Source organism: Exophiala oligosperma, assembly GCF_000835515.1.
Source record: "Exophiala oligosperma strain CBS 72588 unplaced genomic scaffold supercont1.2, whole genome shotgun sequence".
Lineage (NCBI taxonomy): Eukaryota > Fungi > Ascomycota > Eurotiomycetes > Chaetothyriales > Herpotrichiellaceae > Exophiala > Exophiala oligosperma.
In genome coordinates this window covers 2306692-2330144 of record NW_015622819.1, presented here as the reverse complement: position 1 = coordinate 2330144, position 23453 = coordinate 2306692, and the positions used below count along the sequence as shown (strand labels likewise).

At 51.4% G+C, this 23453-nt stretch overlaps 5 protein-coding genes across 6 annotated transcripts; 2 read left to right on the top strand and 3 right to left on the bottom strand.

Moving 5' to 3' along the window:
* Nucleotides 1-7489: 7489 nt before the first annotated feature.
* PV06_02284 (uncharacterized protein) lies at nt 7490-9983 on the top strand (the record flags this gene model as incomplete). The annotated part of the gene is made up of 2 exons (XM_016402942.1): nt 7490-8836; nt 8892-9983. The coding sequence occupies 2 exons, from the start codon at nt 7490-7492 to the stop codon at nt 9981-9983; spliced, it is 2439 nt and encodes an 812-aa protein (XP_016266839.1).
* Nucleotides 9984-10639: 656 nt separating this feature from the next.
* Nucleotides 10640-11815, top strand: PV06_02283. Of its 2 annotated transcripts, XM_016402940.1 has the most exons (2): nt 10640-10822; nt 10918-11815. In XM_016402940.1, exons 1-2 carry the CDS (start codon nt 10656-10658, stop codon nt 11444-11446), a joined length of 696 nt encoding a protein of 231 aa, XP_016266837.1. In that variant the 5' UTR covers nt 10640-10655; the 3' UTR covers nt 11447-11815. The 2 variants fall into 2 exon arrangements, with proteins under 2 accessions (XP_016266837.1, XP_016266838.1); XM_016402941.1 differs by having other exon boundaries at nt 10640-11815.
* PV06_02282 (uncharacterized protein) lies at nt 11613-12876 on the bottom strand. The gene has a single exon (XM_016402939.1). The coding sequence runs from the start codon at nt 12263-12265 to the stop codon at nt 11888-11890; it is 378 nt and encodes a 125-aa protein (XP_016266836.1). The 5' UTR covers nt 12266-12876; the 3' UTR covers nt 11613-11887.
* A 5282-nt stretch (nt 12877-18158) lies between these two features.
* Nucleotides 18159-21199, bottom strand: PV06_02281 (uncharacterized protein). The gene is made up of 2 exons (XM_016402938.1): nt 19628-21199; nt 18159-19569 (listed from the first exon to the last, which is right to left on the bottom strand). Exons 1-2 carry the CDS (start codon nt 20214-20216, stop codon nt 18896-18898), a joined length of 1263 nt encoding a protein of 420 aa, XP_016266835.1. The 5' UTR covers nt 20217-21199; the 3' UTR covers nt 18159-18895.
* Nucleotides 21200-22194: 995 nt separating this feature from the next.
* On the bottom strand, nt 22195-22844 carry PV06_02280 (uncharacterized protein). Its single transcript, XM_016402937.1, has one exon. It carries the CDS (start codon nt 22532-22534, stop codon nt 22223-22225), a length of 312 nt encoding a protein of 103 aa, XP_016266834.1. The 5' UTR covers nt 22535-22844; the 3' UTR covers nt 22195-22222.
* Nucleotides 22845-23453: the final 609 nt, after the last annotated feature.

The following is a 23453-nucleotide window of genomic DNA, read 5'->3' as shown; positions in this document are numbered from 1 at the left end:
CCTTGCCCCGGCTGAGCCACAGCCGGATGTCAAACGCCTTGTTGAGCACGGAGATGTGTTGTTGCAATGACGCCGCACGCACGACAGACAGGACTCCAAGCATCATGGAACAGGAGAGGAGAGCTCGTGCACTCCAATGGGTAGAATCCATGTCTGGCAATTGAAGGGCGGTCAAGCCGACACTGGCGAAGATGGCACCCTTGAGACCTTTTCATCAGTGTCTGACCCATAGTCTGATTCTTCACTCGCGTAAAACACTCACGGCCACTTGTATGGCAGTACAATTTGAGATGTAGGACTGCTTCCATGCCATGACCTCGTCGTCAGTCCAAGTGTTGATGTTCCAATGCAATTGTCTGACCGCATCTGTGTCGACAAGCCTGGTGATTCCAAAGAAACGACCCCATGAGCCCCATCTCTGTTCCTCGTACTCAGGATTGCGGCCAACGACAATATCGACGAGAGTGTTCAACTTTGACATGAGGGCGATCGCCGTGGCCAAGATACTAATAGGATCGGCCATTGTTACTACCACGGGAACAATTGGCGCCTTATGCGAAACTTGGTCCCCGAGATAGACAGGTTTCCCAGCTAATAAATGGAACGGTCATGCCTTGATGAGACAACCTGGTGAGATGCTCGGAAGAGAAACGTTTCTCAGCCTCAGCAGCCTTGACAGAAGAGCTCAGCGCATCCAGCCTTCTTTCTAAGCGAGAATCTGTGTCACATGACTGTCGCCGAGTTTCACACCAATCTCATTCGTGCCAATTTTCACCTTGTGGTACATCGAATCCTCCATTGATGCCTGCTTCTCGTTGTTGTGTATGATGGATCATGATCTCTCTGCTGAAGAATGGACGGAAGATACATCATCTCCTTCCCCAGTGCCGCGAACAGCCAAGACTTTCCTGGTGTACGGGACAAAGCACGGATTGATTTACCTTTAGCAAAGATTCTAAGATGAACTGTGATGCTCCGAGAATGTATCAAGGTTCCTACAAGTATCGCCTCGTCACCGTCGAGATCGAATGTGTCTATCATCGTGACCTCGGCAGCCAGGAACTGCACCACAGGTAGGGGATTGAAAATGCTACCAGACTCCTTATCCTTTCATGACACGGCCCATGGCATCCCTCATCCGAGAAACCCGGGCAAATTCCGCCGCATATGGCACTACAGACGAAGTACCACTACTGGAACGTTGTATTGAGACAAATAGCATCGTCCTTCATCGCAATACCTAATGGCTACATTGGAGACGCGACCAAGTACGGGCAGTTGAAGTCAGTATCCTGAACAACAGCGTCTAAACTGGTCGATTTCTGAACCTACTCTTGAGCGGCCACAATGTCTCCTCAAGCGAATGGCGACACGGGACTTTCAAGCACAATTCCCAATAAATTAGCACAACAACATGAATACATGCCTGGTCTGCCACCAAAGTCTCTCAATACCCCTGTCGAGGTCACTCCATCACCAGAGGAGAAGGCTGCTGGTCGCTTTGACGATGCCAACATCAAGCTCTTTCTCTCGGGGATGCACCGCGATGGTGTGGTCATACTCAAAGATATGATTGACCCGGCCCATCTGGACGTCATCAACGAGTTCATGGTCGAGGACACAAAACGTGAATTGAACAAAAAGGACCTGCACCGCAATTTCGGGGCAGAGAACCTCCAACAGGGCCCTCCGTTGACGCCGTCGAAATACTTTTTCGACGATGTCTATCTCAACAAACTTCTTTTTCATGCCGTCAACCTCTACCTCGGGCCCAACGCGAAGTGGAACATGGTCACGGGAAACAACGCCTTGCCTCACGGAGTCCAACGTCAGCCAGTCCATTCAGACGCCATGTGCGCCCATCCTCCTGCTCCATTCTACGTGGTCGCCAACGTCTACACGACCGACGCCAGTGCCGCGAACGGTTCTACCGAGATCTGGCTCGGAACTCACCACTTCAACACGGAAGCTCAGACTCCTCCGGGACCACATGGCGAGACGCACATCACTGATGAATACGTCGAGGAGCGGAAGACGTCTCTTCGTCCCGGATTTCAGCCCACGGTGAAGAAGGGATCTATCCTCTTCCGAGACATGCGCCTGTGGCACGCCGGAGTCTGCAACAAGTCGGACGCGACCCGCTACATGATTGCTCTGGGATTCTCGGCCAGCTGGTGGCACGGCACGGCTCGCTTCAGAATCCCCGCGGGCACAGGTGTCTACGAGCGACTGATGCATGGAACCAAGAACCACAACATAACCCCACTAATGGTCGAGCTGCCACAGGAAGAGTACGAGAAGCTGCGAAACGCACATGACTTTAGCGATGTAGAGAAGATGACGTATGAAGGAGAGATATTCTGAACTTGGCAACGAATGTTGACCCATCTGGTAACCAGAGTCGAGTCGAGTCGATCGAATTCTACACAAATATCTCGTTGTCGACAGTGCATGCGACATCCTGCGGTCTGCTTGCTTCATTACCCTATCAAAAAGGACAACCTCCTTTCCCAAACTTCGAAAAGGCAGTTGTCGAATGCCGAATGCGCAGGCGACACTGTACGTCGTCCGCGGGATTCTGTAATGCACCAAGTCATGGAAAAAGACTGATGTCCGAATCCAGCAAATATCTTGTTGTGACACGGAACCCTTGTGCAAAGCAGCCGTTTGTCTCGGTCCTCTCGCGGATTGGATTGGACTTTTGCTCCCTACAGTACCCCTGCCATGACCAGCGCCCTCTCCATGGCCGTTAGTGTCTCTTGATCGAAGCTAAGCTACGAGATGTCAGGTGAGAAGATTGGTTATTGGCTTCATCCCTCTCGCTTCTATCCGTGGCTACGTACAGACTTCTGTCATTAAGCGTTTACTCCATATGGTAAAGGTACGACATGAAGATTCTACCGTACCTAGTTGATTGGAACAGTATCTAACACGAACCCCCAGACCAAGCAGGACGCAAGGTGGCAGCCTAATGTCCTGCATGGTCTTCGTTATTCGTACCCATCAATCACCTGCCTCACGCCAGCTCGCCTACATCTTCCACCCTTGCCAACATTTCAAGCCTCGTCGGCTCTGGTCTGTCGGACTTTCTAGTCTTCCCGACCGTCCCATCACTTCTGTCCTTTTCTTTTTCTACCCTGCTAGCCTGGTGAACCTTTCTCATGATGGGGAAATGTTTATGGAATCCTCTGATCATCCTTTTCAGCCTCACGGTCATACCCCGAGGCCACAAACCGGACTGGCAACAGCAACGGATGGGTGAATTCAAAAGTTGTGGCTTTTTCGTCTTCGAAGGAGAAGAAGAAGAAGCTTTCCAGCACAATCCAAAAAAGGTCCATTGTACGGAACAAGTGTACTTCTCATCCGTGTCCAAGATCCATAACACCTACCTAACCTGGTAAGTTACCCCCCAAAAAGAACCAACGAGAGGATCCACAGCGGGACCCTGTCGTCAACCGGGTGAGGCCGACAGCGTCACTGTGTAGTACGTATAACACCACCACTACTACTGTGTTGCCTTGTTTCCTTGTCGCACTGTTGCAGCACTCCTGGATTGTCACCGCTGTACTAAACTCTCGTCTACTATCTCCTGGGCCGGTAGGTAGTACATTGAAAGGACTCACATATCGGATCTCCCTTACGGACTGTACCCGGACGACCTCGATTCATGAAGCACGATTCACTTTACTCCAAGGATCTTGATCAGTAATGGCACATCCCGAGGCTTCTTGACTCTTGAGGCGCCCCCCCTCTCAAAGGCCTGCCTTATTGACCATCGTGGGGGCGAAGACATATATTCTAACACGTCGACAACACTGTTGAATTGTCACACTGTCTGTCACGAGAGTCAGAGGTCAGTAATAGCTACCCGTACACGGTACTCGCACGGTTCTCAGTGATGGGATCAATCACACTTTCTCGTTCTCCTCCTCCGCCGTCGCCCATCGTTCACATCGTCCATTTCCGCTTCTACCCGACCGTCAGCGACGAAAAACGCGCCGCCATATCCAAAAAGTTTTTGTCGCTGCAATCCGCCTGTCTCTCCCCCGTCACACAAAGACCGTACATACGTTCCTTCACGGGTGGGCGGGACATCAGCATCGAGAGTCTGCAAAAGGGGTACAGCCATGTGTTCATGCTCGAGTTCGAAAACGAGCACGACCGCGACTGGTACGTCAACGGGGATCCCGTACACAAGAGGTTCGGGGTGGACGATTTGACGGGCGTGGTGGAGGATGTCATGGTCGTGGATTTCAAACGAGGACAGGTCTGAAAGAAAAAGCATTGAATCGACACAAGAACACTAGAACCGTCGACCCGTCAGACGACAACGACAGCAGCGAAGAGCTTAGCTTTATAAAAAAATCAAGAACAAAGAGGCCTCCTGTCAGCAAAGCGAGGCTATCGAAGTGATGTACCAGAATTCCCAACCTGGTACATTAAACAGTAAAAAGACCGAGGAGTGATAACCAAACAAGCAAGCAAGCAACAAGTTCCAAAGACCAAACAAGCAACCGATGCTTCTGTCCAGATATCATTGTTCTGGTGCGCATGTTGGAAGAAAAGGGTGTATGTTGTGGGGAAGGACCTCGAGTCCCTGCATGATTCAGATATGACTGGCAATCTGGTCTCGAAAGTATAGCAGCATTCCACACAATGGAGCCGGAGTCACCCGGACCAGGAGGTACTCATGGTTCAAATGAAATTCCCATGGCCTCAAGCTTCAACTTCCCGAGAATCCATAATCTTGTAATCTTTGAACATCCTCGGTGGGACTCGCGCTTCAAACATGTAATCCAACTCCTCGAACGTCCTGCCCTTCGTTTCTGGCAGTCGAAAATAGCACCACACGGTCGCCAGGGCGCTGATGCCCCCGAAAAAGAAGCCGGTCTTGCCTCTCCAGTTGCCCGACGAAGCGTTGAGCATGTAGGGGATCACCACGGTCATGATGATCTGGGCGATCGACCCGCTGCTCGTGGCCAGGGCGACGGTCTGGGATCGTAACCGGGTTGCGCCGATTTCTGCAAAGATGACAAAATTGACGGGTCCCACGGTGCCTTGAAACACAAACGTGAGGACGTCGAGCAATGCCGCCTGAGCCCAAGCGAACCCCGGACGGGAGTCGTATTTGGGTGCGCAGTCCAGACCACCGATGATGAAAAGAGCGACACACATGCCCGCCACGCCGTACATGAAGATGGTGCGTCGGCCAAAGTACGACATGAAGACCCAAGAGGAACAGGTCGCCACGAACCCGATCGCCGTGTTGCCCACTCCCATGTCGAAAGCCGCAGATACTGGGAGCCCAGCCAGTTCGAAAAAGTAGGTTGCGTACCCGATCAATGATATCCCAGTGATGACCTGCCAGATCTGCACCATGATGGCCACTTCGGTACGTCGGCGGTTCGAGTCTCGAAAACATTCAATGTACGTCGTGTCCTTTTCCACCTCGATTTCGTGCATGGTGGTCTCTTGGATGTTGGCCAGGGTCGCCTTGACGTCGACTTTCGGGGAGTCTCGAGCCAGACGTTTCAGGACCGCCTCGGCTTCTTCGACACGACCTTTACGGACCAGCCTGCAATCAATTTCGTCAGAAGATACAAAATGTCGGGGCAAGTGACTCATTGAGAATCAGATAAAAGCATCAAGAATCTGGAATGGACGCCTTGGGTTGAAGGAGTTGACAAAAAAATACCGATCACGTACCACCAGGGACTCTCGGGAGCGAAGAAGAGGCCACCAGCGAGGAATGGGATCCATATCCATTGGACAGCAAACTGAAGCTTTCGTCAGGACGTTGACATAACGGGGTAATGGTACCAAAACAGAACTACCACACAAAGTCATGTACACAAAGCCTGTGACAACTTACAGGGATTCGGTAAGCCCATTGATCCGTCCTGGTCGCGACACCTTTGCCTACACCTGCTGCCACGAACTGACCAATAACATATGCCTGAGAACAGAACAAGTCAATACGAGCGTGGTAGACATAGACTATGGGCCGGAGGTATGTAGAAACGTACCAGATTCATACCAGCATTGAGAATGCCACGAAGTGCCAACGGGCAAACCTCTGATGCATAGGTTGGGGCCAAGACAACATACGTTCCATACATGATGCCGGCCAGGAATTCCCCGGCGGCCAAAGTATGGATGTTGTTTGCGAACATTTGCAGAAAGATCCAGGCCGTGGTGAAGAACAGGGACGCCCAAAAGACCTTCTTCCGACCCCACCGTTCCATGGGCCAGGACGCAGTGAAAGCACCGAGGAACTGGCCGACCGGAGTTCCCATCCCGAGGACGTTTTGCCATTTTGCAGACACTTCGTAGCCGATGTCTGGACCGTAGTAGGTGCCGTACTTTTTGACAAAGGCGGGAAGAGCATAGAAGCTGTAGATTATACCCGAATCATACCCAACCATGACGAGAGACCAGGCGAAGAGCGTGGCCCAGAGGACGGCCATGGGATAAAGCTTGACGGCTTCGATCACCCCTAGAGAGTGTTCAATGTCCGTGGCCACTTTCGACCGCTCCCGGATGTCGCCACTGTGATCCTCACTGAAGCCTTTGGTGGCGTCTATCTTCGTGTCCGCCATGTTGCTAGCTTGACTTTGTCTGCGGACGTGCTATAATACGGAGCATGCGCATAGGATAGTTTGACTGTCTCGACCGTCGTGAGATCTCCGGACACTCCAACCTCTGGTGGATTATGGGGCGGATCTCGTCCTCATGTAACAACTGACGAAAGCACATATATCTGTGTTACCGGCTCCCCGTCGGCCATGATAAGGCCATAGAACCATGGTAACGGTAAGTGACCTTGGTTATCTTGGGATGCAGATGTTCCAAGACGTTGATAGCAGTATTGTGTGAGGCTATTCCGTACATTCAGCGGTAGATGTTTTGAAAGCGAGAATCAGTGCAAATACGACAAGGATGTTGCATTCCGTGTCAAAGACAGCAGCGTAAGCGATAGCTTTGCAGGGTATTAGTCTCTGGGCACAAGAAAGGGAAGCATCGCCTTGGGTCAATTGGCTGACAAAGGATGCTTCGAGAGAAATAAGGGGGAAATGCCCCATGTTAAACGGGCGCCGTTGGATGTGGAGAGCCTTATGGGTCCATTGGATTGGGTTCCCTCTTTTGCTGAAGTAATGATCTGACCAGGTAAGACCTAAGACCTTCATATCTCGACTGCTAGTGGCCGCCATCCAAGCAACATTGGTTGGATGGATCTCAATAATGAGAGAAGTTTTCGCGACCGCAAATCGCACGAGTGCTATCCCAAAGTTGCCACCTCAGTCAATCATGGACGCCTGAATGCTGCTGCTGGTTCAGAGGAGAAAGTCAGATCACCAACATCAGGCAGGATATCAGTCATAGTGGCCCTTCCTGCGTGTGCTTCGAGGATTTTGATGTTTAACAGCCCGACACTCTAAATTTCCACTGATCATGTTCTGTGCGTGTACAAGATCTGGAAGGATCACTCATGGCTTCCGAAGGATCTCAGGCACTTCATCAGCATCAATTCTCCATCCATGATGGTCGATCCGGCGCAGCGAAACGACCTCCACTGGCGCAGGTAGGCAGGGACCCTCGCATCAAGACAGCATGTACGGAGTGTAAACGGCGGAAAGTGAAATGCGACGGCAGTCATCCGTGCTATTCTTGCCAGTGGTACAAACAACCCGAACGTTGCAAATATCCATTCACCCAGCCTGCACTAGGTGTCAATCGCAAGAATTTCGACTATGTGCGCAAAAGGCTCGAAACAACCACTAATATCTTGACGAAGCTGTTGCCCTCGGAATCTATCGATGCTCTCGAGGGATTATCTAGTCAACAGCTTGTGGAGCGTGTTATTGCAACAATCACCTCACGTGAGGCTGAGCAAAGTCCCAATCTTCCTTCGTCCCAGCAGAAAAGAACGGGCAAGAGATCCGTCGTGTCGCATGAAACGAATGTGAACGTTCCCGCCGCGGTAGCCCTCGCAGCTTCACAAGGATCCAAGGAGCATCAAGGACAGCCAGAGAACTCTCCAAGTGAGAGCGATGGTCATCACGAATCCGCCGATGACAATGTATCAGATACTGGTGACGACGTGAATGCAGTATCGACGACTGATTCTCACGCTTCCTCATATGTCGGGCCTTCATCGACTATGCAAATGTTTCGCACAATTCTTCGGATCGCACCAGACTCTCTGGAGAAAAGCGCTCAATACCAGAGTCCTCCACGCAGTGTTCCTAACTCTTCCTCCGGTTCTTCATCCCGCCACGCTCCAATGCCGCTGACCGATCGGATGACAGCGCTGATCGACGCGTATTTTCATTGGGTCCATCCTACTACAGCCATAATCGACGAAGCAACGTTTCGAGAAACGGCATTATCTGGCCATCGAACTGATCCTCCATGGTTGTGTCTCTTGAATACAGTCTTGGCCCTGGGCTCACTAGGCTGCACAAAGACCGAGTCTAAAGAGCACATGACATATTACAATGTTGCCAAATCTTACCTTGACCTCGAAGCCCTCGGGCACAAGAGTGTGGAGTTTCTGCAAGCATTGATGTTGATGGCTGGGTGGTATTGCCACTATCGAAACCGTCCGAATCTTGCTTCCGCGCTTCTCGGGGTTGCATTCCGTATGGCATATGCCTTGGGTGTTCACAAGGAGACCCCAATCCCAGGACAAACAGATGTGAGCCAGGAGCTGAGACGCACCATTTGGTGGAATCTAGTGGTCCTAGATGCAGCCGAAGCAGTAACCCTTGGACGCAACCTGGACGGAAGCATCTTCGATAGTGAGGTAAGGCATCCCGGAGGCATGCTGCAAGAGGTAAGTCCGGGCATTGTGCTTCCCAGAGATGACACTGATATCAATTTTTCTTTAGCCAAACCGGACTTATGACAAACCTTTGTGTTTGGCATCGCTACTGGGCATCACCATCGCCTTCTCCCGGATCATGACTGAAACCCAGGCTAGATTGGCCACACCGACGCCCTTATCCTTTGCTGAGCTCCTCGGCCTGGACGCGCATCTCGTCGACTGGTACGAAGGACTACCGGGAGAGTTTCATGGTTTAGCAGGAGGCGTACCCGCATTCAAACACACTTTTACTGGACGTACAGAGCCATCTATATCCCATGCGTTTGTACAGCCATGTGTAACAATACGATGGCGATACCTCATTCTTCGCATAACGCTGTACCGGCCAGTCCTTATGGAGGCTGTTTTGCGTAGAACTCCGTACCATCAACTAACGCCGGACCAACGATTGTGCATTCGGAAGTGCCTGACGTTGGCAGGCGAATTGATCGAATCAGCCCGATCGCGGACCGTGGAGACTCCTAATCAATACATTGCTTGGCCGGCAACCTGGAACCTACTACAGGTCTGCATGGTGCCTTTGGTCTGTCTGTATACTTTCCGCGAGGATCCTGAAACTGCCTCAGCATTTCACCGAGGCCACGGGCAGTTTCGTGCCCCGGCACAGGCGATAGACCAGGTTCGACAAGTTCGCGAAGAGTGCCACCGACAAGTCCAAACGACGTTAAATCTGATGCAGGAAATGCAACCATGGGGGATTGCATCAGATCGCATGTATGAACTGATCAACATGTTGTATGAAGCACGACATCAACCACTGCGAGTGTGGAATAATGATGAAAACAGTCCTCTGGTCGTACTACCACCGACCCCTGTACTAAGAGCCGCGAGTTCTTCCAGACGGTGTGGTTGGGGGGCCACAGGTGCACGCATCGAAAACAACGAGCAATATTGTCCAAGGCAAGAGAATGAGAACATTGAAGCGATAGCCTTCCAGGGATCAATGAATCCACCAACGGGCGTTTCAGCAGAAGGCGCGGCAGACATGCCAATGTACAACACAATTGGATGGCCAAGTGTAACATGGGAAAGTCTTTTCGAGCTTCCAAACGATTTTCAGTGGCCGGATCCTGAGACTACATACGATATGGGATGACACTTTTTCCTGCGGTGGTCAAGGAAGAACCCGAGGCAAAGTACGGGACCTTGTCCTCTTTAGAGGTCCACCCTGCCGTGTTGCGGTCTGGTTCTGTCGAGTGTCTCAACATATGCATAGCTAGGCCGCTCCTGCAACGAAGCCTGCAATGGCGTCAGCCTCGAGGCTAAGGATGAGAGGGCATGCCGTTTCAAGCAAGGAGCAGATGAGGACGCCCTGGACCCTGAATGAGAATGCAGACAGCTTAGTCAACGTCGTCAGGCGAGAGCCCAAACACTGTAAGTTGAACTTGAGCAAAGCGTCGTTTGCGCTACGAGTATCCATTGGTCCAAATAGGCTGGGGACGTGTACGTCCGAGCAATGCCGCAGTAGGCTTCCCCAAAGGGAGATGTTGATGCCGTTGGAGTGGTGTCCATCGTTCATGACGGCAAGTGAAAAAGCTGTCTTGAGCAAGTCGGAATCGTCTCAGACTCAAACTCCACGGCACGAGAGCCGAAGAACGCCCTGGTTCCTGGTGGTTTTCTACATGAGTTGTAATCGTCGACCGATTTTGAATTGCAAGTACTTCTGATTCAGCCTCGTCATGTGATCAGGCCGAGGTTCGTTTTTATCTTGTGATTCTTTCTTGACTTTGCTTGTTCCATCTACATCTATATCAAGGATGGAGTACCCATGCGCAGGACAACCTCCGTAGCTCTTCCACTCACCGGCACCACATGTCCAATATCACGTCAATTTCCATTCATGTCCGCAGTGGTTAGGGATGAGGAGAGGCCCATACCCGCCGCCGACATTCTCTTCCTCGGCAGTCCTGGCGTTGGCAAAACCACATTCTTGTCGTAGGGACTTTCTTTGACCTTCCGTTCATGCCTATACAGCCCTCCCCTGTACACGAAGGAATAACAACTAACCCTTCCATCTGTCACCGCTATAGCCGGCTTGAGCACGTCCGCAATGGCAAGCTCGATCTATCCGCCCCTTCTAGACCCGTGGTCGTGCCGCCGTTGGCATTCGACGTGACGTTGTTCAACCGGCCATACAGGTTCCGCATTCACCCATCCACATCCACTTTGTTCATCGATGCGTTTCCTGCGAAACCCGCATTCACAATCATCGCCTTCTCCATCTCCTCGCGCGAATCGCTCCACAATGCGCAATACTACTGGCGCAAGCAACTGTCGATGCACTACGACGAGCTCGAGCACGAGATGCCGGTCATGCTGTTAGGTCTGAAAAGGGACGAACGAACCGAGGATCGTCTGGAGGATGGCACGTTTGAGAGTGTGATGCCGCAAGAGGGTCTGCGTGCCGCTCAAGAGATGCGCTGCGACCGGTACGCCGAGTGCAGTGCCGTCACGGGAGAATTGATGTGGGAGGTCCTGGAGGACATTACACGCACAGCAGCGAGGACGACTACGGAGAACGGTGGGCTGAGTCAACAGGGTGATTGCTGTGTGATGTGAGCACGAAGGCCCCACCCGAGGGTTTACCGACACCGAGACGATGATATAAACTCGAATTATCGGAAGCACAGTACAGGTAGGGATGTATGACTTCTGGATGAACACGCTTAATGAAGAATGAGTCACGAGTTCTTTTTCAGTTGTCGTACACGCTGTTTGTCGTGGACATGAGACTATCTTGCCAGGTTGAATATCATCGTACAATGTAGTAACTTTGAAGTGGTCCGTATATATGGCTCTGAAGCCAGACTCCTCGTACCTATGCTGATCGAGGCTATCAAGGCTACTATCGGGTCAAACCGGGAGCAAGATGCACTCAATTGAAATTCAATATATTCCAGTGGTTATGTATACAGTATAACAACAACAAAGCCAAATCCCAGAAGACCAAGCCATCCCATATCCTCGCTATGCACCAAAGCACAATCTTCATCAAGCACGTTAGGATATCAAGCACATGTTGGCGTGAGCTGAAACCGGGCATTTGACATTCCCGCTATCACCCCACCACGACACGGCATCGAGTTCGAGTATTCTGTGAATCCGCCAAAACGCATGAAACCGAGACGTACAGTTCGACTCTTTAAAACAGACAATCCAAGCAGCAACAACACGCCAATCCAGCCAACAGACCGGCGCAGATGCCGCCGCCGCCCATTCCCCTGTCGCGCTCATACACCACGTTTGGCTGTTGTTGGTAACCGTAGCCATATCCCGGTCCGCTCTGAGGCGGTCCTCCGCCGTAACCCTGCTGTCCCCCGTAGCCATAGTTGGGGTTAGGTCCTTGTTGTCCGTAATAACCCTGTTGCTGTCCTCCATATTGATCTTGGCCGTAGACCATGCCACCCGGTGGGGGCGACTGGAAGCCTTGATTTTGACCTTGTCCGTATGACGGCGCAGGATATGAAGGTGGAGGGTATTTTGGGTCGGCCATTGGTTTTTTTTTTTAAAAAAAGCTTTTGAAATCTTTTCGTTCCGAGCGGAATTCGTGCACTCGTACAGGCGACAAAGCAACGGAAGCGATGCGCGTGAAAGGGTTTGGGGGGTGTTGTTGTTGGTTCCTCTAGTGGTTTGTTCGGATGCGCAACGACTTTGGACTCAGGATTGATGTCTTCTTTTTAACTGTCACGAATCGAGGTCAAGGGAAATCGTAAAGGCGAGAGATGAGGTTGAATGTGGCAAGGACTATCGAAAATACAGTGCCACCCAAACGTGCACGGATTCCGCTAAGAGTCTGAAACCGGCGCAGAACAGTACCAGAGGTATCGAAATAAGAGCCTTTGAACGGTTCTCACAGGTTGAAATGAAACGGACAAGAAGGTAAATGAGAGGTACAAACCGTTTCAAACTCAAGGAATCTTCTATACTCTTGCACGCCCAGCCAGAGAGTGAGTCTGACCTCTATCGTTGGGCGTTCCCGTACGTACGCGTAATGGTCCATCTTGGAAGCCTCGGGGCGCAGAAAAAAAAGGCTTGGTACGGGAGAATATTCACTCGATCACCCGTTCTCGCAAGCTGTGCCTCATTACCGAGTACATCCAGACTCGATTATGGTGATTCTAAATTTGTCGAACGCAACTCTGGACGAAACGGTTACAACTGCAATATTGTCACGGTATCAATGACCTAGAGCCTCGTATGTCAAATTCTCTACACTATCGTCCTAAAAAAACAACCAACACCAGCCAATGTACGGAGTACGAGTACTCTGTACTCCGTATCTCGTATTGAGACAATACTGACCAACGGTCTCTCTGAAAATCTCGCTTGCGACCTCTTAGAGAAGAGATCCATCTCCATCTCCGCGTTAATCTAGCAGTTCGAGGCGAGAAAATCAGTGCTGCCCAGAGTCTTCGAACGTGACGTGGCGCTCGCTGATGACACGGTTTCAATTGTGGCTTCACAAAAATGAGCTTTGTCTGTGATTGTGGCTTAGCAGTCTTCTGCGACAAAACTAGGTACGTACCTTTTTTTTTCTTCCTCAATGTGGAGCAGACCCTCAACTCCTCTTCGCGACACGCTCGACTAGTTCTCATCCAGTGTTGTGTTGTTGGCCCGAGCACAGGCTACAGCTTTGAGGTCCCAAAGGCAAAACGTCAAAGCATCCAGACCGCAGCTCCATGCGACGCCTTGACCACCAACTGGCACTTGTCCTCCTCCTACGCAACGTACACTGCACAGCTGACATGTTCCCTCAGAGCCTCACACAGGGGCCCTCTCACACAGACCGCCTGGTGTTCTTTCCAACCTAGAACCTGATCTTGTAGATCGGCCCCCCTTATACCCGTCAACTAGCGAATCTTGCATGGCACTGGGACGAAGTACCTCATAACTACAATTTCCATGTGAGGAGTACATCATTGGGAAAAGAGGAGCCTCGAGCTTTGACCTCCTCAAGGGAGTGGAAATATATCTTTCCCCCCTACTATTGCTTGAGACACGCCAATGGGCCCCGGGAGCCGTGGTGCTAACGGGCTACCATCATTGGCCGCTCGACAACAGTTCAACACTGGTGCTTGCAGCTCCGGATATCGACGGAGGTGCCGCTCGACTATGGTCTTTGTACAGAATATATTGGCACGAGCGAAACCCAACCAGAGATGCGATGAGGCATTCTGGATCACAATACATGATGACGTACCCGGTCTCATATGGAGAAAGGAGTTCATTATGGTGGGTTGTGTTGCTCCGGATGTCGTCTGCCTGCCAGGACTCGTACACTCGTACGATGTGAGTGACAAGTTTGAATGAGCACTTGGTGATCAGGACGCATTTTTGACACCAACGCCCACGACCGTGCCCGTTGAAGAATTTCAGGGTAAAGTATCACCGCAGCACTGAGCTGTTTGATGCTCCTGCTTCTTTCCACGAGCTTTCGTATCTGTGGTTTCCGGAAAGTGACACGCTGGCCTCTATTTATTGTGACTTGGTGTCCGTGCATCCAGCTTGCTGATTGTTCTGAGGTACCTGGGTACAGACTTTCTACGAGTACTCACTATTCTCCGACTCTCTGCCCGGAGACCATACCCTCGCTTCACGTGACCTATATTTAAGAAGTCGCTTTGTACCACGTGACAGGCACTTGGTCGCCCTCTGCTCCTCAGTAGTAACTTTATTTTTGGACGTTATGATCCACACTATCAATCGTCGATTACAGTACACAATCCCAAGGCCAAGTGTATGTTTCTATCCCAAGACGACAGCAAGACGACAGCTCCTGAAGGATTCGGATAAATCAATTTGACGCAGCATGATTGGGTCTACGAAATGCCATCATGCATGCCCCCGTGTCCGCGAGCGTATCGTGTTTCCGTGACTTCATGGCCCAGCCAACTACCTTCTCACTCGACAAAAGTTGGTGAGTTGTTGAGGCATTTTTGCCATGTGTTGATGAATTGCCGGGTGAGGATCAGGCTGGCGGGCAAGGCATGGGAGAAGAGCGGTTTGGTAGGTTCGAGGGAGACAGAAAACGTTCCCTAACCACGGCTGGAGGTACGAAGTCACGAGTTCATTCGACTTTGGCACCTACTTGTACGTATAGGGAGACGAAGTACACACCCTTTCGCCGAGATAAAGACGAACTAGTGACGGAAGTCAATGATTCAACAAAAGCAAGGGGGGAAAAGGCACGCTTCGGATGACAAAAGCGGAAGAACAACCGCGAGGAAGACTTGAGAGTACGAGTTATGAGTCCCCCCGCCCCGGATGTCGTCGTCTGAGGGAACGTTTCTTGGACGCTCATTGGGCAGTTTTTGTGACATGCACACCCACCCTCTTTCTTCGACGTTTTGAACCTGTGCTATTGAAAACAATGAAAATAATTACGAGGAGGAAGGGAGAGGGGGGGGGGACAGAGTGACCTGACAGGTGACTTCGCTGACTTCTTGACTTACCGCCCATCTTCTCGCGACCGCCGCCTCGTACTCGCACGAGTTTTGGCCATCTGCTTTTTGACTCAAGTTCAACCTCGTATTTTTGTATTTGTGTACGTTGTTGTGCAGGACGGCGGAACGTGACACATGTCCAGTTGACACACCCCGTCGTCATTGGGGTTGTAGACCTGAAAATGTGGAGTCATCCTGCCTCGCACGAAGTACCTTGTGAGATATTGACCCTTCGGTTAGAAGAATGATATGCTTCAGGGATTGGGTTGACAGGTGGACTGGATTGCTTTCTTGGTGTCTTGCTTTTTCCTCGTATTTTGCTGGGTCTCGACCTTTTTGGATGGTTGAGGCGGGGGGGAAAGAAAGAAGGTTGCCTTCGATCGCGTTGCTGACTACCGATCACAATGCGTTTTTTACGGATATCGAGAAGGGGAAAAAAAAGTTAATCGATCATCATCGGAAGTTTTTTTCAGAGTCGCAAGCAGACGTTTACGAGTCAGTACTGATGCTTCTCTGGCGAGAAGGTGCCGAGTACTCGTAATCGTACTCGTATAGTAACGAGGACTTTCACAATGTTAGGAGTAGTCGTCAGCAGAGCTCCAAAGTGTCAAAGTGGTGACGGGGGATGATGAACCCAAGTTCGAAACAACGATAGCAACGCCCGTCTTGGGCTTGCTTGGGTGATCGTAAGAGCAAGTAGTGGGCAAGGGTGGTTACTGGTTAGGTTGACGGATACTGTATCCTTTGGCTGCCCTGTGTACCTTCAACCTTGCTCTGTCAATGCTTTGAAAGATGAACACCATTTCGCATTCCTGTGCGGAGTACTACAAGGTTGGACACGCAGCAGGAAATAGGCTTATCAGATAAACCCACCACCCGTTGGAGAAACAAGACGGGATTAAAGGTGACGAAAAGAGGGAGGGGGGTGTGAGGGTGACACAAGCTGCATCATCATCATCGAATAATGTGTGTGCGTGTGTGCGTGCGTGTGTGTGTGTGTGTGTGTGTGAGTGTGAGAGTGTGTGTATTGGGCAACCATTCTATCTGCTTATCAGGAAAGGCAGAAAAGCTGCCAAAAGGATGTCAGCTGCCGGCACTTGTGTCTGACGAATGAAAAAGGTTCATCAAGACAGCGCGCGGGACAGGCGGTACTGTACGAGTGGTTGGCTGTGTAGTACAGCAGCTTTTTGCTCACCATTCTCTTCTTTCTGTCTCGTTGCCTCCATGTCGGACAGGGATGGAGAGAGAGGGAAGGACAGCCCGGGTCTGTATGCTCTGCGCCCATCTTGTGTGTTGCCCGTGTCTGGTCTGCGTTAGGACGAATGACCAATCGTACTCCCGTACTCTAGTATCTGTGCCAGTCTCTTCTTTTTTTTTCTAACCCCCGCCCTCCCCCTGCACGCCAGGAGGGAAATCCCTCCTTGTGATCGATGCAAATCCATCCATCATTGCCTTACTCGATTGAGGAACGTGCAATCCGGACTAGCCACCAGTACCCAACCAAACTTCCACCTGCCGTGACTTCCAGAGTCCATCACATTTTCTCCGTGGTAAAACTTGCGCAATCACCTGCATAAGCCTCCCGTCACTGATGGGAGAGCGACGTGCAACAAGTGTCAGAGAAGTACCTGTCTGGTTCGCATTTGCGGACCGTATGTACATGGCTATAGTAGGTCAAGTCCTGGTGGGTCTGCTTGAAGGACCCAATGATCCAATGACATATTAACTCCCGTCCGGATACGTCGTTAGCGCTCCTTTTGATAAGTGAATGATGGGCGATGGGATAAGATAGAGGGAAGATGGGGAGGAAGGGGAGGGGCCTTGGGTTGGGCTGGGACTGCATCCCGAGTGTGATGTGTTGTTCTGTAGCCGAGGAATTCTTAGTCGCCTTGTAGCCGTACTGGAGAATATCAGCCCCCCTCCCCTCCTTCCCTTCCCACAAGGAAGGAACAAGGAAGCGGGATCCAAGGGATGGAAAGTTCTACAAGGCTGTTGTCAGCAAATCAGGACCATCTGCGCGAGCGTAGGCGAGCTGGGGGAAGAAGTTGACAGACGTGCACACACTCCTTCCGTGCATGCAGTAGCGCCGTGGCGAAAACAAAAAAGAGATTCAAGACCTTTTGGCAAAACACGTTACTGCGCAAACAGGCCAGCTATACTGATAACAGTCGCACTAGCTTGTGGCCCCAGTCGAAAAAAGGTCTAGAGGAGGGACAAAAACAAAATAAGGCAGGCCAATGCATCATGCATCCTCTAGACACCCCTGGAACTGATAGAGTCCAATCCAAATGCCCAGTACGAGACAAGCAAGCGGGGGGCTGACGCATGTGCGCTGTCAAGAAAGAAAAAAGTCCCTTGGACGGGCTGGGCTGGATCGCATGCGTCCAAAACTCCGTAACCTTGTCTTCTCGCTCGAAAGAGACAAGGAGCGACAGGGGGGGTGGTTTGTGGCAAAAAAGAAGAAAGAGGCTTGCATTAGTTTCTGCTATTACTGCCGGGGGCGGCAACCAACAAGAGTTCTACAATAATAGTTTCTGTCTGGTGAAGTACAGACGGCAACCAGAAACAGAGTGTGGCAAAGACAGGAAGATCCTCGATCCATCCCTCCTGATCCTCCTTCAAGCTCCTCCTCCTGGAGCCCCCCCCTCCGTCCCGTCCAAAAAGTCTTGGGGGGTCAACCTTACCTAGTATGGTAGGTAGATCGTAGAATAGTGGTGGCAGTGACAGTCCAGCACAGCAAAGGTACAGTCGCCACTCATGATAGCCGCTTCACCCATCCTTTGCGAATATTTACTATTGATGGGTAGTTGAGAGAAGCGAACAGAAAGTACGGATTTAGACCTGAATCTTATTGTTTTCGTCTCTTCTCGAACTCATCTATCTACAAGATAAACAGACAATCCGACTGAGGACTAGACAAACATGGCCCCGTGAGAGCCCTTAAGTCAACTCCAATTCGAGAGCCTTGAAAGATGTTTCCCTCGGTTGGTCATACAAGATAACTTATTTGATGTCTCGAGACACCCATGTAAACATAGCAAAAGGAAAATAATAAATCGACGACTTCCTCTCCAAATCCCATGTCACCTCTCGCCAGCACTTGGTTTGAGGGACAATCAATCAACAACAAAGCATCCCACTTCTTGCGCCATTTTCTGCCTCTGAGTTGTTTTTCCCTCTTTCAAAATTCCCAACCTTCAGAACGCTGACATAACAAATCTCCTTCGGCGTCATCCTCGCGCACATTCAACAGTCAACACGGAAACATGCCCTCCCTCCATCGTCTAGGTGAAACTCCTCAAACACGCTCAAGTCCAGTGCGGTCAAATAGAACACACAAATTTTGTTCCTAGTTTTTTTTTCCGGTAATAAAAAGGATCCAGATGAACTTTCCAGTCATGTGGTAATTGGTCAAAGTCTCGTAAACCGCCTGGGTATCCAGATGAAAACAGTTTTGGAAAAACAAAAACTCCAATCGATCATAAATGCCGTGAATGTCGTAAGAGAACATCAAAGCGGTCGCTGCTGAACGTATAATCGTTCGCGTAGTCACCAAAAAAGGATATTAATAGGTTGCGACTGCTGGGCTGAATCCGGGTGGAGAAAAAGGATGATAGGTTGTAGGCTTGTCGGTTTCGTTGTTCAACGGAATAACATTGCCGTAGAAATTGAAAACCGGAGGTGGTTGCATATACTGGCCAGCGTCGTTGAAAAGACTTTCGGATTCGTACCCGGAATCCGTGGAAACAGAAGAACAAGATGAACCTGACTTGGACGTCGTGCCAAACAGAGACCATTCCGAGGGTTGTGTGTGGAATGGTGGTTGAGGACAAGGCGATGCAGGTGGTGACGGTGGCAGAGCCATGTTGGCACAATCCACGGGATCAACGTACGCATATGGAGATGCGGCAGGTGACGGAGGCAGAGTGTTGTAGGAGTTAATGGTCAACCTGGGACAGTTGATGATCAACTCCCGGAGTTCCTGGAGACTAACCCTCTTGTGTGGTTCACACTCGAAGATCCGGCGCAAGATCACGTTGAGTTCGACAGATATGGGCAAGATCGAGCTCAAAAACTTGGGATCCTGGAGGAATGCTCTGAACGTGGAATCCTCGGGAGAGGCCTTTTTCCATGGATTGCGACCACAGGTCAAGTTCACCAGGATTACACCAAGGCTCCAAACATCATTGGGCGCGGCAGCGTAGCGAGCATATGGCCTTGATGGAGTTTGTTGACATTCTGTACACGCAAGAGCGTTAGCAATTGTTCATCAGGGACAAGGACGGCGGACACATACCTGGTGACATGTAAAAGGTAGAACCGCATCCAAAGTCGGATGTGACTGCATCGGTGGTGGCGAGTCCAAAATCGGCCAACTTGACCGTACTTCCATTGTTGGTGACCAGGATGTTCTCGGGTTTCAGATCGCGATGGTAAATCCCAACGGAATGGCAGTACTGGACGGCATCCAAGATCTGCAGGAACGTATGTTTAACCAGCTGGTCATCGCCCACGAAATGGCCGTGTTCGGTGATGTTGGAGAAAAGGTCGCCTTCCGGGCAAAATTCAATCACGACAAAGGTGCAGTCCGGGCTGTCCAAGATGCGCAACAAGGAAACAACATTGGGATGCTGGCTTGCTTGATGGTGTAGAGCGATCTCTCGTCGTTGAAACCGCCGCTGTCTGGCATCTAGTCCGGATTTGGGAAGAGCCTTCACAGCATAGGGAATATTGGTCAAGATGTCGACAGCACGGTAGACGACTCCATAGGCACCCACTCCAAGGACAGAGACGAGTTCCAATCGGCCGGCAAGTACACACCCCAATCTGTCCTCTGGCGCAAGAGAGGTCGTGAGTTCAGGAGACGGTGGTGGTGTCAAGAGCATTATTGGGAGAACCCAAAAGTACCGAGTACTTGCTTTAGGAAAAAGGAGTAGTCGTTAAAGACCAAATAAGAGAACAACCGGCTCAGAACATGGGTCCAAACAAAACACTCCCGGATGTTTATGTGGTTGAGAGAAAGAATAGGAAATAGAGTATGGCCTTTGGGTTCCTTCCGGGTATTATGGATGGTCAAGGATGGTTGTAGGATCGATGTCGAGTTGTGTTGATGAGAGTAAAGGAAGGACTCGAAAGTAAATAGATATAACAGAAGATGTGAGATATAGGAAGAGGGAAGTCCGTGGAGAGAGGAAGGTTGGTTGTTTAGTGGCGATGCTAGTTGTGATATCGAAGAGGTTCTTGTGAGGTGTAGAGGCAATATAATGTCCTTTTAGGTATGACGGTGGATGGAGACATCCCAAACCACTAACAAGGACAGCAAGCGTCGACGCACGGTCGGACATCCTTCAATGCCCACCCATGGTACCCATGTCAGTGGGGCAGAACGCTGTCAGAACCTGGTTAGAGAGATGCTGCGAATAGAACGCCAGAACAAGAGAGATCCGCTCCAGTGCATCAAAGTTCGCAAACCCTGGCTGTGGTCTGACGCTGGATGACGAGTCGGCCACCAACGGTTTCGATGCGAAGTGGGCCAGACACCGCACGACGAGGCGGGCACGGCCTGGTAGCAGGAGACTGGTGGGTTGCATACCATCCTGACACCAAGGACATAACAAGGGAAGGATGGACGGATCACCAGGTGGCTGGGCGCATTTTTCGTCACGACAGATCAGCGTTCCTTGCGAAACCGAACGCCAGCGCTAACCGTCGACCAGTCGTCAACGAGCTCACCGGACCAGAAGGGCCTCTAGCGTGTCCATCACTACTCACACCAAAGTAAAATGTAGAACCTGTCCTGCCCAGGAGGAGCCCTGGAAATTCGAGGTGGTCATGATCCTGGCAGGGCGAGTAGTGCTGTAGGTCTGCAGGTCTGGTGTAGTTGGGCTGGTCAGTCCGCCGCCTCGCCGTTACTCAATTCGCCATTGTTCTTCGGTTGTAGGCTTTGGCGCCAATGGCGCTGTGCAGGCGAAATTTCCTCCTGTTACGCCACCGGTCACAGGCAGGAACCCTCAGCCGTCTGCTGTGTCTCTTGGGAGGCCCATGGTCCCAAATAACCCTCTCAGACTATGGGCGAGTTTGCCGGCGCACGGCCACGACTATTGGTTGCTGCTGCCGCCAGCACAGACGGCACTGCACATGCCTGATGAGACGAGCACATTGATCGACTGTCAAGCGTCGGTCGGGCAGTGTTACCAGCGGCGAACCTGCTCAGGGTAAGTCCGTGTTGCTTTTTGCGCCGCCTAGACGCCTCAGGCCTGGCAGGTGTGTAATGCTGGTCCCGGCAAGGTAGCCTGCCGTTGCTATTCGCCCGTGTTTCAGGAAAGCCGGTGGGTAGACGACTGGATGACTAGACAGCGAAAATGGCAGGGCACAGGGTTGCTCCAGCGTGTCAGTCTGAGAAGTACGCTGACGCCTGGGTGAGGCACTAACCTTGATCTCACGATGGATTCTGCGCGCTGGAATCCCTCGCTCCAATTAGACGCTGTGCCCCAATCAGAGGGCCTGTGTCACAGCCCCTTCTCGATGCGAGAGGTGTGGTTGAAGCCTGCCAGCAGTCCATCCATGCCCATCCTTCCTGCATGCTCATGTTTCTGCCCAAACGATCGTGCTCAGAATTGCAGATTGCAGCGCCGACGCTGGTCTTCCGCCCGCTTCCTCGTACATCCCCATGTCCATCACAAGGCTCTCCTCTCCTTATGGAGACTTCTATCTTTGACGAAGGCCACAGCGTGGTCAGCGCTATTATGCGGGCATGCTTCAGGGAGAACAAGTCCACACTTCTGTCACCTCAGTCGGAGCTGAAAGATCGTGGCAGGCGGGACACACCCTTGCACGAGGGCCAGCAGAACTGGCTTTGGAAAATACGACTCCTCAGCCACCGAACAGAGTGTCAACGGCGGGCAAGGCAACTTCGCCCATGGATCAGGCGAACTGCAAGTCCCCAGCCAGCAGCAGGCTGTATCACTCTAGCATTCTGCCCCTTTGCAGTAGTGTTAGTGCTGGTGTGGTGTGCCTTTCCTGCTCGTCTGCACCAAATTTGCCCCCCCAGGATTAGGATTATGGTCGCGTTGTGCCAGCCTCGGCGGAAGTGTCGGCTACCAATTTTGGTGTGGCTTGCAAAATTATTGCACTCTCTGACACAGCATTGATTCGCCACAGACACTGGGCAGCAAGCGGGCCGCACTGTTTCAGCGACGGCCATGAGATGCTTGACTGCAAAACGATCCGCAAGACAATTTGGCGTCGTCCACTTTCGTGTTGCGCATGTGACCCCGCTTCATCTCGTGGCGCCATGCAAATCGAAGGTCAGGAGCAGTTCCCATTGCCAGCCAATAAGGGCAAATAGTGCATTGGATAGCGCAAACACCACGAGCCCTGCCGAAATTGATAATGCTCAGTAGTCTGTGAGCTACCGGGAACTCAGAAACGGCGATGCGCGTGTCTCAAAAAGTCGCCATCCTTGATCGTGACCCAGTCTTCGATTGTCTTGCGTGGGAGTTTTGGGTCTCTGGCGGTCCCTGGACTCATGATCCCTGAACCTACAGTACTATCGGGCAACAGCCAAGGAGGGGTTTCGTGATGGATGATGACAGGGGTAGCATCGCCCTGTAGTGCGTGAGTGCTAGACAGATTTGCAAGTCTAGTCGAGTTCCTCGCCTCGACGTGACACGAGATTACGTAGGAGATTACCCCCTGTACGAGAATTTGCCTTCTCAATGGAAAGCTGACCCTCACTTGACAACTTCGAGCCACGTTGTCTGGCGAATCACCATGAGCAGAGCCAGCCAAGGGCCCAGTCGAGGCCGGTCTTGTCTTTTGACGCGTCGGATAAGCAGGTTGGTCGAACAGACGGACGATCACGAGGCGGTTAGCGCTGGTCGTGATGTTAGTCCGTGAATCTGGCCACGATGATCTGCAGGTCAAAATTTGCCTCCGAATCTGAGGCGAGGGTGAGGCATGTAAATCCACTGCCATCGACAAGCGTTGACAAGCGGTGTGATGGTTTTTCCTGCCATTTCGTAAATCAGTGGTAGAGGGGCAAAACTACCGCCGAGCCCAATAGCACTTCACCGTATCCATCTGCCACTTGCTGTTTGAATGCTTCACACGAGAGTTCGGGA